At 44.1% G+C, this 16879-nt stretch overlaps 1 protein-coding gene across 2 annotated transcripts in view; it reads left to right on the top strand.

Moving 5' to 3' along the window:
- The window catches only part of Naa25 (N-alpha-acetyltransferase 25, NatB auxiliary subunit), a 44593-nt gene that overhangs the window by 10877 nt on the left and 16837 nt on the right, over window positions 1–16879 (top strand). Inside the window, exons 5-15 of one of the 2 annotated variants that reach the window (XM_027414091.2) lie at window positions 2580–2654; window positions 4380–4487; window positions 4753–4831; window positions 6872–6983; window positions 7592–7681; window positions 10357–10526; window positions 11457–11569; window positions 13027–13234; window positions 14478–14567; window positions 14869–15049; window positions 15604–15703. In XM_027414091.2, the coding sequence (XP_027269892.1) occupies window positions 2580–2654; window positions 4380–4487; window positions 4753–4831; window positions 6872–6983; window positions 7592–7681; window positions 10357–10526; window positions 11457–11569; window positions 13027–13234; window positions 14478–14567; window positions 14869–15049; window positions 15604–15703 (1326 nt within the window). The remainder of the gene's footprint in view (window positions 1–2579; window positions 2655–4379; window positions 4488–4752; window positions 4832–6871; window positions 6984–7591; window positions 7682–10356; window positions 10527–11456; window positions 11570–13026; window positions 13235–14477; window positions 14568–14868; window positions 15050–15603; window positions 15704–16879) is intronic. The other variant, XM_027414092.2, reaches the window with a different exon arrangement.

Raw genomic sequence — 16879 nt, forward strand, 5'->3', positions numbered from 1 at the left:
ATTGAGCTGCTTTAGCCTTCTGAGAGTTAAATAAATTCACCACGGGAGAAGTCCCCATGGCTGGAATTTATAATTCTTGCTTTCCAGAGGTAGCATTGGACTTTAGGGGTTCTTTGTGTATGTTTGAAGAATGTTATGCTAACATTTATTTACTTTTTTGTTTTGTTTTGTTTTTTTGTTTTTCGAGACAGGGTTTCTCTGTGTAGCTTTGGAGCCTATCCTGGCACTCACTCTGGAGACCAGGCTGGCCTCGAACTCACAGAGATCCACCTGCCTCTGCCTCCCGAGTGCTGGGATTAAAGGCGTGTGCCACCAACGCCCAGCTTTAACTGTTCATTACCTGGAGTATCACACTGTGGCAATAGAAAGTCAGGCATGGTAATAATACTGTAGTAATACAAAACTTTCCTCAGAATCAGTTTATATTTATATCTGTTTTCAAAGTAGAAGAACTTTTTGTGTCTCTCATGAACTTGTTTTCCTTCCTGTCTCATGTTTGGTGCTAGAGATTGAACCTAGGGCCTTTTATGTGCTGGGTGGGCAGCCACCCATAGTGCAAAACTCAGCTTTGACTCTTTGACTTTTCGGTAGTGCTAGAGATTGAACCAGGCTCTCTAGTGCTAGGCCAGTGCTCCACGGCTAAGCTGCTCGGCCCTCTGTAGTTTTCTTTATGTGTGTATGTCTGCCAGTTGGTCCTTTGGAAGGACAGCAGGGTCTATTAACCGCTGAGCCAACCCGTGACTCACTTTGATTTTGTTGAGAGTCATTTCCCCTACTGAGACTTGAGGACTTACCTGTTGACCTCAAAAGCTTGTGCATCATAAATATCTCCAGTCTAGCTTAGAGCTTCACTTTGTCCTTTGAGGTCCATCTGAAATACTATTTTTCAGGGAATTTCATAGTGATACTTCCCCATTTTCTCTTAAGGAGCCACGGGCAACATGTGTGTGATCTCACCTTTCTTGAAATCAACCGGCATGTGATTCTATTTATTGTTACTTTTAGTGTGTGTGTGTGTGTGTGTGTGTATGTGCATGTAAATGCTGGAGGCATCAGATCCCCCTGGTACTGGAGTTCAGGCAATTGTCATCTGCCTGACATGGGCATTAGAAATCAAACTCAGGCCTTCTGGAAGAACAATACATGCTCTTTACCCAAGCCACCTCTCCAGCCCCTTTTGTTTTGTATGTATGTATATGTGTATGTGTGTGTGTATTTTCCTGCTTGTATGTTTGTGTACAGTACTTGAGAAGGATAGAAGAGGGCAACTATAGATCTGGGTCTACAGTTACAGTTGTAGGCAGCCTTGTGGGTGCTGGAAACTGAATCTGGATCTCTGGAAGAGCAACCCGTGCTCCTAACGCTGAGCCATTGCACTCTTAATCATGGAGCCATCTTTCTAGCATGTTTTTATACACATTTCTGTTGCTAGGTAAATTTTAACTGGTTAGATGTGTATTATGTACCTGGGAGATGGGTTAATTGACAAGCCCCAGTAAGAGAACTGGTCTCAAAAAAGCCCTCTGGCCTCCACAGGCATGTGCACACATGTGAATTCATATGTATGAACACACATCACCCCTAGTGAATTATTTGTGTGTGTGGTTTACATTTTGCCTTATCTGTTTCTTGTTTGTACTGGGTTTTGCTCATGCCCGGAAAAGGTTCCCTTCTTGAATTCAAAGGAATTTGGGGACAGCAATTCAGTCTCAAGTATGCTTGAGTAATTTTACTCTGTGTGTCTGCATCTGCTCCAAGTGTGGGCATACTGTGTAAGAGGGTTAGTCACCTTTTTCATGTGTTGTTTGAGACAGGGTCTCATGTTACTCTCTCACTATAGCTGAAGGTCACCTTGGGCTCCTGAGCTCTTCTTCTCTACTGCTCAAGCTCTGGGAGGCCATGTTTATTACAGCCGTGTTCCATTGTGCGGCTTGTGGGGTCAGTTGTAGTTTTTGATATCTTGGAAGGACCTAATGTTTCCCATCAAGCCCATATCCTGTCTGGTGACCCCGCTTTGTTGTAGTTGTTTCATTGTCTTCCATGAGGACTTGTGCTGTGGCTTGTTTGCTTGGAGAAGGTCTCAGCCCAAGCTGACTTCAAACTTCCTGTGCAACTGAGGGTAATTGAACTGCCTCTGTCTCTCAAGTGCCTGAGACTACGAGCATGCATCGCCGGGCCTGGTGTATGCATCGAACCCATGGCTTTGTGAATGGGGGGGGACAAGCACTCTACCAACTGAACTGTGCTCCAGCCTGGAGAGCACATGGATGGACACTCAGTCAAATTTTGTGGGTTTTGGTAGTCTTCCTAAAACTGTACTGTGTCACATCCATTTTATAAGTTTGGACTTCAGTAGTTCTAAAGTTGAACTGTCACTCAGGTTGTAAAACTTGGCATTTATGATTACTCATGTTGCTATAGTGCAGTGATAAGGTGACCCTGTACTGCCACCAAGTAGAATATGTAATTGTGTTACTGGTCTCCTTGGAAATGTATTATCACACACCAAGATTTTGTTTTCATTTTCAGTTTATTGTTGTCTGTCTGATATTTTTTAAATTAAGCTCTTTCTCTTTCAGGCTGGCATGGCTCTGTATAAGATTGTCCCCAAAAACCCTTACTACTTTTGGTCCGTGATGAGCTTAATCATGCAAGTAAGTATGCCGCTCAGGATGGATTGAAGTCTGTTTTTACCATCGTCTGTCATGGGTAATATCCTGCCCCAAGTGTCAGGAGGGTCTTGATGGATCGACCCTTAGCTTTTCAAGTTGAGGATACTTAGTCTTTGTTTAATTAAATTTTATTTTATGTGTATGGGTGTTTTACCTGTATGTATGTCTGTGCACCATGTTAGAACCAGTGGCTGCTGAGGTCACTCAGCAGAGGGTGTCTGATCCCTTGGAACTGGAGTTACAAACAGTTTTTAGCCACCATGTGGGTGCTGGGAATCAAATCAGAGTCCTCTGGAAGAACAGCCAGTGCTCTTAACCACTGAGACTGTTTTCCAGTTTCCTTTATTTAGTGTTTTTTGTTTTGTTTTGAGACAGGATATCTCCTTGTAGTTGCGTTGTAACCTAGATTGACCTCAAATTCAAGCTCCTGCTGCCTCCACCTCTTGAATTTGGGGATTACAGATGAGGTGGCCACCATGCCTGGCTGCTTGTTATATTCTCAGTTGTCCTGTTAGTTTACTCCCAACTCAAGTGGGTACAGAGGACTTGAGTATTGGGATTGCAGTTGTGCACCACATTTGTTCTTACCAAGCCTCAGTTTCCTTTTTTGCATAAGGGAGATGCTTATCTCCCAGAACTCCTGTGAGGATCACAGTGAGGCCCTGTGGGGAAAAGGGTGGGAGGCCAATGGCTGAGAAAACACGGGATGAGACTGGGCGTGGTGATGCAGACCCAAAACCCAGCATAGCAGGAAGATCTTGAGTTTGAGACTGAGCTAGGGTACAAGTGAGATCCTGTCTGAAAAGACAAAAACCCAGCCAACAAACCAAGCTCTCGTGTCAGGACTATCTTCAAGTGTGTGAGGTTTTATCACAAATTGCCAAGATACTGGGGGAATACCTTCCCTTAGTTTGTTTTTTTTCCCTTTCTTTCTTTCTTTCTTTCTTTCTTTCTTTCTTTCTTTCTCTTCCTTCCTTCCTTCCTTCCTTCTTTTCTTTTTTTTTTTTTTTTTGTTTTTATTTTTCAAGACAGGGTTTCTCTGTAACAGCTATGACTGTCCTGAATCTCACTCTGTATACCAGGCTGGCCTCAAACTCACAGAGATCTACCTACCCTCTGCCTTCTAAGTGCTGGGATTAAAGGTGTGTGCCACCACCGCACGACATTCCCCTAATTTCTTTATCTGCGAAGTGAATGTATACCTACTTGAAAGGTTATATCTTCTGTGTAAGTGAGCTCTGAGCAGAATCTTTGCATGGTTCAGTTAACAATGGTCCTGGTTTTAAAATGATGGCTATATGATAATTAGCTAATAGCAAAAGCTGTATAAGTTGATAGAGTTGGCATGTGTCCTCTTCTAGCTGTATTAACATATCAAGACACAGTGTAAACAACTTTCTTCTTGACACCCTAGCTAGTAATGTATGTAATACCCAGCAGAAGCACACCCCTATTTGAGTTGTTCTAGATACACATTACAGCAGCCTGTCAGGGCACTAGGTCATGTGTAGAAGGTGGGATTGTAGGAATGCATGGGGTGCTATGGTGGCCACCGTTACATGTATCCACATGGTAGATCCAGATTAGGCCTGATATGTACCCAGTGGACTGGTGGCCAGAGTCAGGCCATAGTGACGATCTGTGTGGTGATGTGAACAGAGCAAGCAGGAGAAAGATGACAGAGAACACTTACCTTTCCTCTTGTAGTCTATATCCGCACGAGATGAAAACCTCTCAAAAACCATGTTTCTGCCCTTGGCAGAGAGGATGGTAGAAAAAATGGTGAAAGAAGACAAGATAGAAGCCGAAGCTGAAGTGAGTATGAGCCTTCCTCCATTTTCCCCAATGTGACAGTGCAGTAGCCTTGTATCCCAACAGCCATTTCGGGGCTGGTGACCCCATCTGGGCCCTGGCTCAGCTCAGACACCATGAAACCGAGCCATCTCTGGGAAGTGCACTCTGCCGAGATGCATGTGGAAAGGGAAAGTCATCACTAAGTTGTGTTAAATAATTGTAATGAATATACAGGTGCTGTGTCCTGCTGGTCTCTCAGTGCTGTAACTGTTTGTGTCTTCTGAAGGTTGAACTTTATTATATGATCCTGGAACGCTTGGGGAAGTACCAGGAAGCTCTGGATGTCATTAGAGGGAAATTAGGAGGTAATTTTAAAATTTTTTGTTTTGTTTTTAATTCGAAGATGAAAATTATTTGTCGGGGAAACATTTCCACACACATAAAAGTCCTATGACTTGCTATATACTTCTGTGTTCTAAATTTGTATTTTTGGTTTTTTGAGCCAGGGTTTCTCTATAACTTTGGAGCCTGTCCAGGAACTCGCCATGTAGAACAGGCTGTCCTCGAACTCACAGAGATCAGCCTGCCTCTGCCTCCCTAGTGCTAGGATTAAAGGAGTGTGCCATCACCGGCTTGCCTTATTTTTAAACTATTATAAATACTTTTATTCCTAGCCCTTGGGAGGCAGAGACAGGCATGGCCTACACAAGACAGCTAGAGCTGTGTGAAGATACTCTGTCTCAAACAATAACAATTTTTTAAATGAATTCTTCAGGAATTTCATACAATGCATTTTTATTATAATCATTCTCCACTCTCTCCTAACTTCCCCTAGGTCACCCCTACCTCACTTCCCTTGCCCCCTAATTTTTTTCATTGACCTTAGTTTATGCTGCCCATAAACTGCTGGGTTTAACTTTTTGTTTGTTTGTTTGTTTTCGAGACAAGGTTTCTCTGTGTAGCCTACTCTAAGAATGCTGTCCTTTGTAGACAAGGCTGGTCTCAAACTCACGGAGATCCGCCTTCTCCCTCCTGAGTCCTGGGGACTAAAGGCGTGTGCCACCACGCCAGCTCAGGTTAAACTGTCTTTCATTGAAATTGATTGATGGCTCAGACTAAAGGTGTGAGAGTTGTATCCTAGGTTTCTAATCTTGTCACAGTCCTGCTGCTGCTTGTTCTTGCCAGGCCTTATTGTATGTGTTTGGTGTTTTGTTGCATGTATGCGAGTGCATGTTATGTGTGTAGTGCCCTCAGAGGCCAGAGAAGGCATTGGATTCCCCTGAGACTACTGTTAGGAATGGTTGTGAGCTGCCATGTGGATGCTGGGAATTAAACCCTAGTCCTCTGCAAAAGCAACAAGTGCTTGCTCTTAACTGCTAAGCCATCTTTTCAGCCTGTTGCTGCCTTTAATTTTTTTTTTTTTTTGAGACAGTCTTGCAGCCCTTGGTAGCCTGGAGCTCTGCGTGTAGCTCAGGCTGTCCTTAGACAACACTCCTGCTGCCTTGGCCTCATGAGTGTTGGGATTACAGGCCAGAGCCATCACACCCAGGAAAAAACGTCCTATTTTGGATTTTGGAGACAAGGTTTCAATGTATAGCTCTGACTGGTCTGGATTTCATTCTGTGTACCAAATTAGCCTCAAATCTACTTACCCAGGCCTTTGTCTCTTGAATGCTGGCAGTATAGCTATGTACCATCATTCCTGGGCCTAGCTACTGTTTTTTAGGTTTTGTTTTTTTGTTTGTTTGTTTGTTTTTGGTTTTGAGACAGAGTTTTTCTGTGTAGCCCTGGCTGTCCTGAAACTCACTCTGGAGACCAGCCTGGCCTCAAACGCAGAGGTTCACCTGCCTCTGCCTCCTAAGTGCTTGAATTCAAAACTTACGCTGCCACTGCCTGGCCATTTTACTTACTTCTATTTTATAGATATGGGTGTTTTGCCTGAATGCATATCTGCAGCCAGTGCACAGTGGTGACTGTGTTTCAGAAATGTGTCAGTTGAGCTTTCCAGTCCTCAGGTGTTAGCTTTCACTTGTGTATACCACAGCTCAGTGGATCTTCAATGATTATCAAAATTTGTTGTTGGAAATGTAGTTTTCTATTTGGGAAGGGGATCTTTATAAAATAGTAGTGTGTATTATAAGAGTGAGTTTATTTTTTATTTTGGTTTTTGGAGACAATTTCTCTGTGTAACAGTCCTGGCTGTCCTTGAACTTGCTCTGTGGACCAGCTCGTCTCGAACTCACTGAGGTCTCTGCCTCCCAAGTGCTGGGTTTAAAGATGTGTGCCACCACTGCCTGACTGAGTTTATTTTCTTGAGGGAGGAAAAAAATGCAACTTTTTTCAGTGATTGGATTTTATTCTGGTAGACATGAAACTAGCCCATCAACTTACACTTTTTGTTGTAGAGAAGTTGACAAGTGAGATTCAGAGTCGGGAAAACAAATGCATGGCTATGTACAAGAAACTGAGCAGGTGGCCAGAGTGCAACGCCCTTTCCAGACGTCTCCTGTTAAAAAAGTGAGTAGGCGTCACTGCCTCTGAGCTGAGATCCTCTGGAGGTGTCCGAGCCCCAAGACTAATTGCTGCTGTGTGCTGTGAGAATTCTGGGTGTATTTGAGAGGTTTTACAAGTTTTCAGTGAGCTTTATTTTTTGTAAGACCTAATGGTGCCTGAGTACTGAGTTACTGTATCACTTTTTGTTTTTGTTTTTTGAAATAAGATTTCTATCCATAGCTCTGACTGTCCTGGAACATGCTTTGTAGACCAGGCTGCCCTGATCTCTGTGAGGAGATCTGTCTGTCTTTACCTCCCGAGTGCTGGGATAAAAGGTGTATGCCACCATTGCCCAGCAAGTTACTGTGTCACATTTGACGCTGGCCTTAAAAGGAGGTTTCCCTCTTCATCCCAACTCCTACTTAGGGAGAGCTCACTGGGGAATTTTCTGCTAAGAACATTAGTCTTTGAGCACCTGAAAAGTCCTGGGCTCTGACAGCCCTTGCAGTGCCACCTTGGGGGTCCAGGGACATGTGGGCGTGACTTAGAGGATCAGTTGAAGTCATGGTTCCTAAGGCAGTTTTGTCACAATTTGGGTTTAATCCTGTGTGCATCATTCAATCTGATTTTAGCTCAGATGACTGGCAGTTCTATCTGACTTATTTCGATTCTGTCTTTCGACTGATCGAAGAGGCCTGGACACCTCCTGCTGAAGGGGAACAGTAAGTTGTCATCTTTCTTCTCTTCCATATCTTTTCTATTTTTGAGATTTATTTATTTATTATGTATATAGTCTGCATGTATACCTGGAGGCCAGAATCGGGAACCAGATCTTATAGATGGTTGTAAGCCACCATGTGGTTGCTGGGAATTGAACTCAGGACTTCTAGAAGAACAGCCAGTGCTTTTAACCTCTGAGCCATCTTTCCAGCTCTCATTTTCATATCTTAGCAGTTTTTATTTGTCTTTATGTAAGGAGTGATGTATGGGTTACACATTTTTAAATTTTTTTCAAAGATATTTATTTAACATGTTTGAGCTTACATGTGGGTGTTGGGAATTGAAAGCCTACAAGAGCAGCAGTGTTCATAAATGATGAGCCATCTCTCTAGCCTTTATGCTGTTTTTTAAAAGGTTTGGTTTTGGCAGCTTACGTTAAGTGCCACCCTGAGGATTTTTAACCTGTATTCCCAAATGGTTGTCATCTCTGAGTTACAGTTTCACTTTCTGTGGATTGGTTGTTGACCCCAGGGATTACATTAGTATGCAAGCCTTCTTAGTGCCAAACTGCATCCCAGCACAGTGGCTGCTGTTTTGCCTTAGCCTGAGTGCTGGGGTTACAGCCTGTGTCAGCATGTCTGGATTATAGTGGTGCTTTTGAGTGATGGACCAGGAGGCCTTTATTGTGCACCAGTCATCATTTATCTGTCCAAAATGCATTCCTTTAAAATAATCCCTATAAGACTCTTTTTCGTCCCCCTTAACTGTCAGTGTAAAAATAAATCCTGACAGCACCTTGTCACCCCACTTGCTTTTATCCTTTAACACAGTGCTGTATAACTTGAGAGTGGATTAGATTAGACGCAGCGGTTGTTGTGTGTTCCTCCCAAAAATTCCTGTAGGCCCTTTCTTGTGTGCTAGACATCTGTTTCATCTTTCTGTGAGTAGCTCAAGAGCTATCCTTTAGAGATGGTTCATAATCCAATAATGTCTCTGCTGTTGATTGCAGTTATGCTATTGCAGAAACTTTTCTTCCCCCTTTTATAGGTGATATGAAGCAAGCTTATGGAGAATCTTTTAAAAACCGGTTTGTTTTGCTTTGCTTTGACTTTTTGAGACAGGGTTTCTCTGAGTATCCCTGACTGTCCTGGAACTCACTTAGTAGACCTCACTGACCTTGAACTCAGATCTGCCGGCCTCCTGGGTGCTGGGATTAAGTTATGGGCCACTACTTCCCGGCTAAAAATCAGTTTTTAAAAAGACTTCATTTACCCAGGGGTTTGGTGGCGCATGCCCTTAATCCCCGCACACTTGGGAGGCAGAGGCAGGTGGATCTCTGTGAGTTCAAGGCCAGCCTGGTCTATAAGAATGAGTACCAGGACAGCCTCCAAAGTCACAGAGAAACCCTGTCTTGAAAAGTCAAAAAAAAAAAGGCTTTATTGTGGTCACTCACCTCAGTTCTGGGGATCAAATTCAGGGCCTTGCATGTGTTCTGCAAATGTTGTACCACTGAGCTACATCCCCAGCCTAGAACAATGACTTTGGCTAACAGTATTTTTGTTCTGTTGGAAAGTGGATAGTACCCTCGGTAGTAAAGGTAAATTGTTCAAAAATATATAGTGTAAAACTGTCACTATACTTTCCCGTTTAAACTGTTTCTATATCTTGGGTGTGGTTTCTGACATGCAAACTTGAACCTTGAAAAAGATTTTTCTTAAAAAATTATAAAGGATAATGAGCTCCAATTTGCACAGTATATTTTGTTGTACTTTATTTATACCTTGTTTACAATAATTTCCTTTGTTATTAAAAAAAAGTCTTCATTTAGCCAGGCATATTGGTGCACACCCTTAGTGCTAATACTTGGGGGCACTCGGGAGGCAGAGGCAGGTGGATTTCTGTGTTCAAGGCTGGCTTGGTCTATAGAATGAATTCCAAAACGGCCAGGGCTACCCAGAGAAACCCTGTCTTGAAACAACAAAGAAACAAAAAAGCTTTACGTGTGTGTGTGTGTGTGTGTGTGTGTGTATACGTGTGTGTGTATACGTGTGTGTGTATGTTACGGTGTGTGTGTGCGCGCGCGCACGCGCGCGCACGCGCGCGGGGTGGGTGGGGGGGCTTGTATACTACTACATGTGCCCAAGGTCAGAGGTCACCTTGTGGGAATGAGTCCCCTCCTCCTACTATGTGGGTTCTGGCTCATAGAGGCACTTTAACTGCTGAGCCATCTTGCCACCAACAAATAATTTTATAATCTGCTACCTGTTAGATCAGGCTCATCATGGCTTTCTCACATGGGTTGTACCTCCTCAACCTCATTTATAGAGACTGTGCTCAGACATCTGAGTGTGTGAAGCAAGTGATTTCCCACTAATCCACACTGCTAGTCATTGTCTGTTTTGTTTTGTTTTGTTTGAGGCAGGGTCTTTACTTAGCTGTTGTGTATCTATGTAAACCTGGCTGGTTCAGAACTCATAGAGATCCACCTGCCTCTTCCTCCCAGGTCCTGGGAGCCCTTCCTTGAATTGACTATTGGAGGCCAGTGCTGACTTTGCTTAGTCTCCTGCAACCTGCTACAGGCATGGATGGCTGTAGCAGTGGTATCACATTCCACCACTGTTGCTTTATTGCTGTTTTTGTCGTCAGAGGCAGTAATGGTGCCTTGTGTTTCCTCCAGCTCCTTAGAAGGGGAAGTACACTGCTCTGCAGAAGACGCCGTGAAGTTTATAGAGGATAGGATAACGGAGGCAGCACAAAGTGCCCGGCATGTCCGAGGCCCACACCTTGCTAAGTTGGAACTCATCAGGCGCCTGAGGAGCCAAGGCTGTAACGACGAGTACAAGCTGGGTAAAGAACTGTTGGGTATTGGGGAGAACTAGAGAAGATGAGGGATACCCTTCAAATCTTGAGAGTGTAGTCCTCTATCAATGTGCTTATTACCTGAAATTAATTACTAAAGATGGTTTATTTATAAAATCTGTCTTCAGCACATATTTGGCTTGGCTTTATTTTACTTTTATTTAATTAATTAATTCATTTTACATCCTGACTACAGTTTCCCTTCCCTTCTCCCATTCCCTTCCCCGTTTGCTTAGCTTTTCATATGTGTGTTAGATTAGTCCGTCATGTTCTTGCTGACCCAGTATAAAGAGAAATTTCCAGGCTTGCCATTCTCAGTATTTCTCAGAGCGCATTAGTATTCTTTCCAATTTGCTTTTGTGTGAATGGATTTCACTCAGTAGCCCATGTTTGCCGGGAACTCAGACTTCCCATTTTGAGCTACAATGACTACTTTTTATTTTTTAGAAGGTTGGAAGCCTGGAGCTTGCCACTAATTGAGGATAACCTTAAACTGACCCCTCCTGCCTCAGCCTCCCAAATACTGGGGTTATAGGTGTGCTCACCATACCTGATTCTTGGGTTTTGGGGATAGAGTTTCTTTGTGTATTCCTGCCTGTCCTAGAACTCACTCTGTAGACCAGGCTGTCCTTGAACTCACAGAGATCTGCCTGCCTCTGCCCCAAGTGCTGGGATTAAAGATGTACCCCCATCAACCAGCAACACCATCTCTCTCTCTCTCTTTTTTCTTTTTTGTATTTCTTATTTCATTTTATTTTTTTTGAGACAGGAAATGCTGATTTTAAAGGTCTGTGCCACGATGACTGGCTTCAGGCCAAGTTAATGTAAACAAAACAGATGCTTTAAGATTAGAGATGTCACTGAAGCACTCACTCCAGTCTGTGAGTAATGTAGTAATGTATTGTCCTCCTCTTTAAGGTGACCCGGAAGAGTTAATGTTCCAGTATTTCAAGAAGTTTGGGGATAAGCCTTGTTGTTTCACAGACCTGAAGGTGTTTGTTGACCTCTTGCCTGCTGCCCAGTGCACACAAGTATGTGTCTCTCAGAGTTCTGCTAGTGTCTGGAGTGTCTGTGCTTGCATGCAGGAGGAGGTGGTGCAGGAGTGACTGCTGTCTGTCTACAGTTCTAGAACCACTGGAGAACCACACCTAGATGTCTCACTTGACAATAGGCACTTCATTTTTCTGAGACAGCTCACATGGCCCAGGGTCACCCTGCCTCTATCCTCAAACATGGAGGTCTTATGTGAGCTGTTACACCAGGCTGACTTCTCATCTCGAGGCTGAGCAGACTGAAGTCAAGATACTTTTTCCGTCCTGCACATCTTGCTGTGTCTTTACAAGCTGAAGAGCCATACACAGAAGCCCCTAGACCAGTGGTTCTCAACCTTCCTACCACTGTGACCCTTTATTTAAGACAGTTCCTCATGCTGTGGCAACCCTCAACCATAAGATTATTTTGTTGCTACTTCATAACTGTAATTTTGCTACTCTTAGGAATTTTCATGTATTTATCTGATGTGTAACCCCCAAAGGGGTTGTGACCCATAGGTTGAGAACCACTGCCCTAGACTGTTTGATATTCAGAAGTGTTTAGTGCCTGCTCCAGAGTTAGCCTTGCTCATAGGCAGTTGGGGGCCTTTGTCCACTGGGGAACAGTACACCTGAGGTAGGATAGCATCAAGTGCAGAGAATAAACCAATATCTGCCATCCACTTGATAACTGGAAACTTGTGCCAGGGCTGCTGCCATGTGGCCTTCCACAACGCCTTCTGTGCCCATGAGCAGTGAGTGAAGTGGACTGAACACGGTGGAATGACTATGTCTTCACTCTACCTGGACTCAGTACTTTGGCAGACTTTGGTCACCCATCTAGGGCACCCTAACTAATCCCAGCTCCCTAATAAGGATCCAATAGAGAAAGACTCTATTCTTGTCTTCTTGGGGTGTCTGTGCACAGGCTCATGCCAACAACTTCTTGGGTAATTGTAGCACGCAGGGCGGAAGATCCTAGTTTTAGGAACATTTGAAAGTTGTGCAGTAGAAGTTTGGTCTGGGAGGGCATATCTGAACAGCTGTCTTGGAGGACAGGAGGGAAGATAATTTTTTTTTACAAGGAATTCAGATTTTGGTTCAGTGTGGCTATAGCAAGTAGTCAGATTCCTCCAAAAATACAGTGGGTTTTGTTTCTGTCGGGAATTGAAATAGAATCCAGGTGACCATGTGGACCAGATCACGTGAGTGCTGGTGAGCAGTGTGCTGAGCAGTGCGGGGCAGAGCGTCTTGTCCAGTAGTGCTGACCACCCTGCAGAGAGCAGCAAGAGGCCTGCTGCTCAAGAGGAATGTCATGTTTCTTCTAGGTGTGTAGCACCACACCTGATCTGTGTGAGCCAGAGGTTGGACAATAGCTGTGGGTAGGTAGAGAGTCCTCCTGTAGAGCATCTCAGGTGTCATTTGTATTGTGTGGACTTTGTTCTTTCTCTCTGCAGTTTATTAATCAGCTTCTTGGAGTAGTTCCGTTGTCAACACCAACAGAGGACAAACTGGCCCTGCCAGCTGACATCCGAGCCCTGCAGCAGCATCTGTGTGTTGTGCAGCTGACAAGGCTGCTCGGCTTGTACCACATCATGGACAAGAACCAGAAGCTGGGTGTGGTCAGAGAGTTGATGTTAAGGTACCAGCATGGACTGGAGTTTGGTGAGTAGCCATTCAGATATGTGTCGTTCCCCGCCTCACCCCCCAGTTTTGCCATACTGATAAGTCTGTATGTAAAGTACCCAAAGCACACTGGTCTAATGCATGTGCCCGGTATTTCATCAAGTGCTTCCCCAGCCAGAGTAATTCTCAGAAGCCTAGGTAGGCTAGCAGACTTTGTCTGGTGCCTGCTTCTTCTGAGCAGCTGGGTGATCCATGGCTCTTAAACAAGTCCCATGACTTGTCAGGGTTTTTGAGCTCAGGAGCTGTGGCCTTATGTTCTAACTCTGCTTTGGGAAGCAGAGTAGTGTAGTATGCATTGTGAGGTGATGGACCCTTCAGTGCAGAAGCAGGGGTCTTCTGACTGGCTTTAAACTGCTCAATAGAGGTGTTGCTTGAGCACTAAGCTTCTTCATTAAGAACCCTTTGAAAAAAAAAAAAAAAACTAGCCGGACGTTGGTGGCGCACGCCTTTAATCCCAGCACTTGGGAGGCAGATGCAGGCAGATCTCTGTGAGTTCGAGACCAGCCTGGTCTCCAGAGCAAGTGCCAGGACAGCCTCCAAAGCTACACAGAGAAACCCTGTCTCGAAAAACCAAAAAAAAGAAAAAGAAAGAAAGAAAAGAAAAAAGAACCCTTTGGTATAGGAGTCAGATTCTTTTCTTCACCTCAGACTTCTTCAGACCTTTCCCTTTGTAAAGACTGGCATATGCACCTTCTCCCCTGGAATGTTCTGTTCCAGTCGAGTGTGGCTTCTTGGTTGTGTCATGCCTACCCCCCTTTCCTTCTATCCATCCTTTCTTTCTTGCTCCCATCTTTTGTGGTTCTACGGATGATAGCCAGTTGCTCATACTTGTTAAACAAGTGCTTATGTTCATGACACATCCCCAGTTTTTATGGCTTCTATTGTCTTCAGTACAGATCCTATTCTTTTTTTGTTTGTCTGTTTTTTGTATTGTTTTTTTCTGACACAGTTTCTCTTTGTAGCCCTGCTTGTCCTGGAATTCAATCTGTAGACCAGGCTAGCCTCCAACTCACAGAGATCCACCTGCCTCTGCCTCCTGAGTGCTAGGATTAAAGGCCTGCGCCACCACTGCCTGGCTTACTCATCCTATTCTTACTTTCTTTCTCTTTTCCATTTTTTGTGCCTGTCACATACATTGCTTAAAAGGTAAAGAAACAAAAGCCTCCTGTAGCAGCACTTAATAAGTAACAATTAAAAACAGGTGTGATTCCCCCCCCCCCAGGGCGCTCTTGTTTGAAGACAGAGTTGCAGTTCTCCGACTATTACTGTCTCCTTGCTGTCCATGTGCTCACTGATATATGGAGAGAAGCAGGTAGGATGCCAGTGTCAACTCCGTGGGGGTTTTTTGAAGATAGAGGCCACACTGTGGAAATAACACCACTGATCCTTGGGCCCAACTCATTAGCTGGCTCATTAGTTTCTAAATGTGTCTGCATAATGCACAATCACTGTGAAATAAAGCTAGAGTTTAGATACAACCGCACTGATTCAAAGGCAGATGGGCAAACCCACAGAACAGAAGAGCCCTTTTTAGTTAGTTACTAATGTTTAACAAATGATTTTCTTGCCAGGTGGTGGTTCCTTAAAGATGAGTGGATATGTTTTGATTCTAGGTGAGGAGACTGCTGTGTGGCAGGCCCTGACTCTGCTGGAAGAAGGATTAACCCACAGCCCATCGAATGCTCAGTTCAAATTGCTGCTTGTTCGAATCTACTGCATGCTGGGTGCATTTGAGCCAGTGGTGGATCTTTACTCCAGCCTTGACGCCAAGCATATCCAGCACGACACCATTGGGTTGGTAGTATATACTCTGAATACTGTGCAGACAGCCTAGGAAGCTCACTTGTAGATGATAGTGGAACAGGAAGGACTCTATACACCAGTCACTACTGCAAAGCAGCAGGGCCTTATATCTTCAGGCATTATGGAGTTTACAGCTTCAATCATGCTAAGGCTGCATGCCCTCTTTTGTTGGGTGGCATGTCTCCAGGCAGCCATCTGTATATTTTCCACTTTCTCTTTAGCACACTGTATTTTGAAGTTTCTACTTTTCCCTTGCTGTTGCCCGTGACCCAACACTGGGTTTGATTTTTGACTGTGTTATGCAATAGGCATTTTTCTATTCACATTTAGTTAGAGAACATGTTGTCTCACCAGTTATGTTTCTGTTATTACCAGGTATAAAGAAAGAACTACGTTCATTCTTTTAAAAATTTGATCCTGTGAACTAAATAGTACTGCTAATAGTATTTTTTTTTTTTCTTTTATGACCTCCTCTTTCTTGGTGCCTAGTATTAGACAGTAGAATGAGGTAACTGTAACATGTTTTCTCTTTCTTTCCTACCTAGCTATCTTCTGACCCGATATGCTGCATCCTTGGGTCAGTATGCTGCTGCCTCCCAGTCCTGTAACTTCGCACTCAGGTTTTTCCACTCCAACCAGAAAGATGTAAGTGAAACCCATTGGTGCTATGGTTTCCTGGTGAATGACGTGGTTCAGAATGCACCACTCCCTAGGATCATAGGATACATGTCACGTGGTACCTTGATCTATTGCTGGCAGATGCCCTTAGGCTGAGTTGAATCATCCAAGGCCACTAGGTAGAGATTTGCATTTGTTCATTGTGTGTGTCTGTAATTGAATCCTTGGAAATTTACATTTGCAACTGGGCATTAACAGACTGAGAAGTCTTATCATGATTGGAAGCAAGAGGCTGCTGAGTTTGTGCAATTATAGCTGCCCTGGCAGAGGCAAGGGTGGACCTGAGTGCAGTCTTCCCTGCTGCTCACTTGGGCCCATTAGGTTAAAGAAGTTCTCAGCGTGTCCAGGAACTAGTGTGCAGAGAAGGTGTGTTGTTCGAGTGGCCACTGCTGCTGTTCTCCCTGTGGTTTGACCATGCCAGGCTCGGCCTGTAGCTTTCCATTTTCCTGGTCTCTTGATATCATCAAGTCATTTGAGATTCATCTTACTCTTGAGGCCTCTGCTTTAAAGTCATACCTGTCTTCCACTTGCTTCTTGAGAGGCGTGTTAGAGAATAGAGAAGCAGGACAGAGCACTTCTGAACGGTGTGTTTTGAGCTGTTGGTAGAGTGGCAGAGGACAGCTCCAATCCCGGAGAAGGCTGACCAACCCCTCTGCCTCAGCCCACACCACCAACTTGTCTGTCTGCTGTCCTGAACGTATTGGGATCTATGGAGACCTTCTCTCTGATGAGAGAGAAGAGGGTATCAGCATCTAAGACTTGTTTCCAAGGTGCTGGCTTGGCATAGAGACAAGAAGCCTTGTCTCAGACATTGGGTTAGATTTCCAGTGTAAATAGATGTTGAGTGATAAATCTAAGGCTACACAGTGCATTAAGAATCTGTAATCGCCCTCCTCTGTTTTCTAGGAATTTACAGCTTTTCCAGAACTGTGTCCTCAAGTCTCACTATTTCAGCTCTTCTTTCTGTATTTATAAGGAAGAGGTTGAAGACATTTCATTTACAGAAGACTTGAAATTTGGGATAGGGCCTTGCAATGTAGGTGAGGCTGTCTCCAAGCTCCTTCTCTATCTTCTGCCTGACCTCAGAAGGGTCATGGTTTTGATTGATCCCTGATGCAGCTAAATGTACATGATATTGAGCCT

The sequence above is a fragment of the Cricetulus griseus genome, chromosome 4, assembly GCF_003668045.3.
Source record: "Cricetulus griseus strain 17A/GY chromosome 4, alternate assembly CriGri-PICRH-1.0, whole genome shotgun sequence".
Taxonomy (NCBI): Eukaryota; Metazoa; Chordata; class Mammalia; order Rodentia; family Cricetidae; genus Cricetulus; species Cricetulus griseus.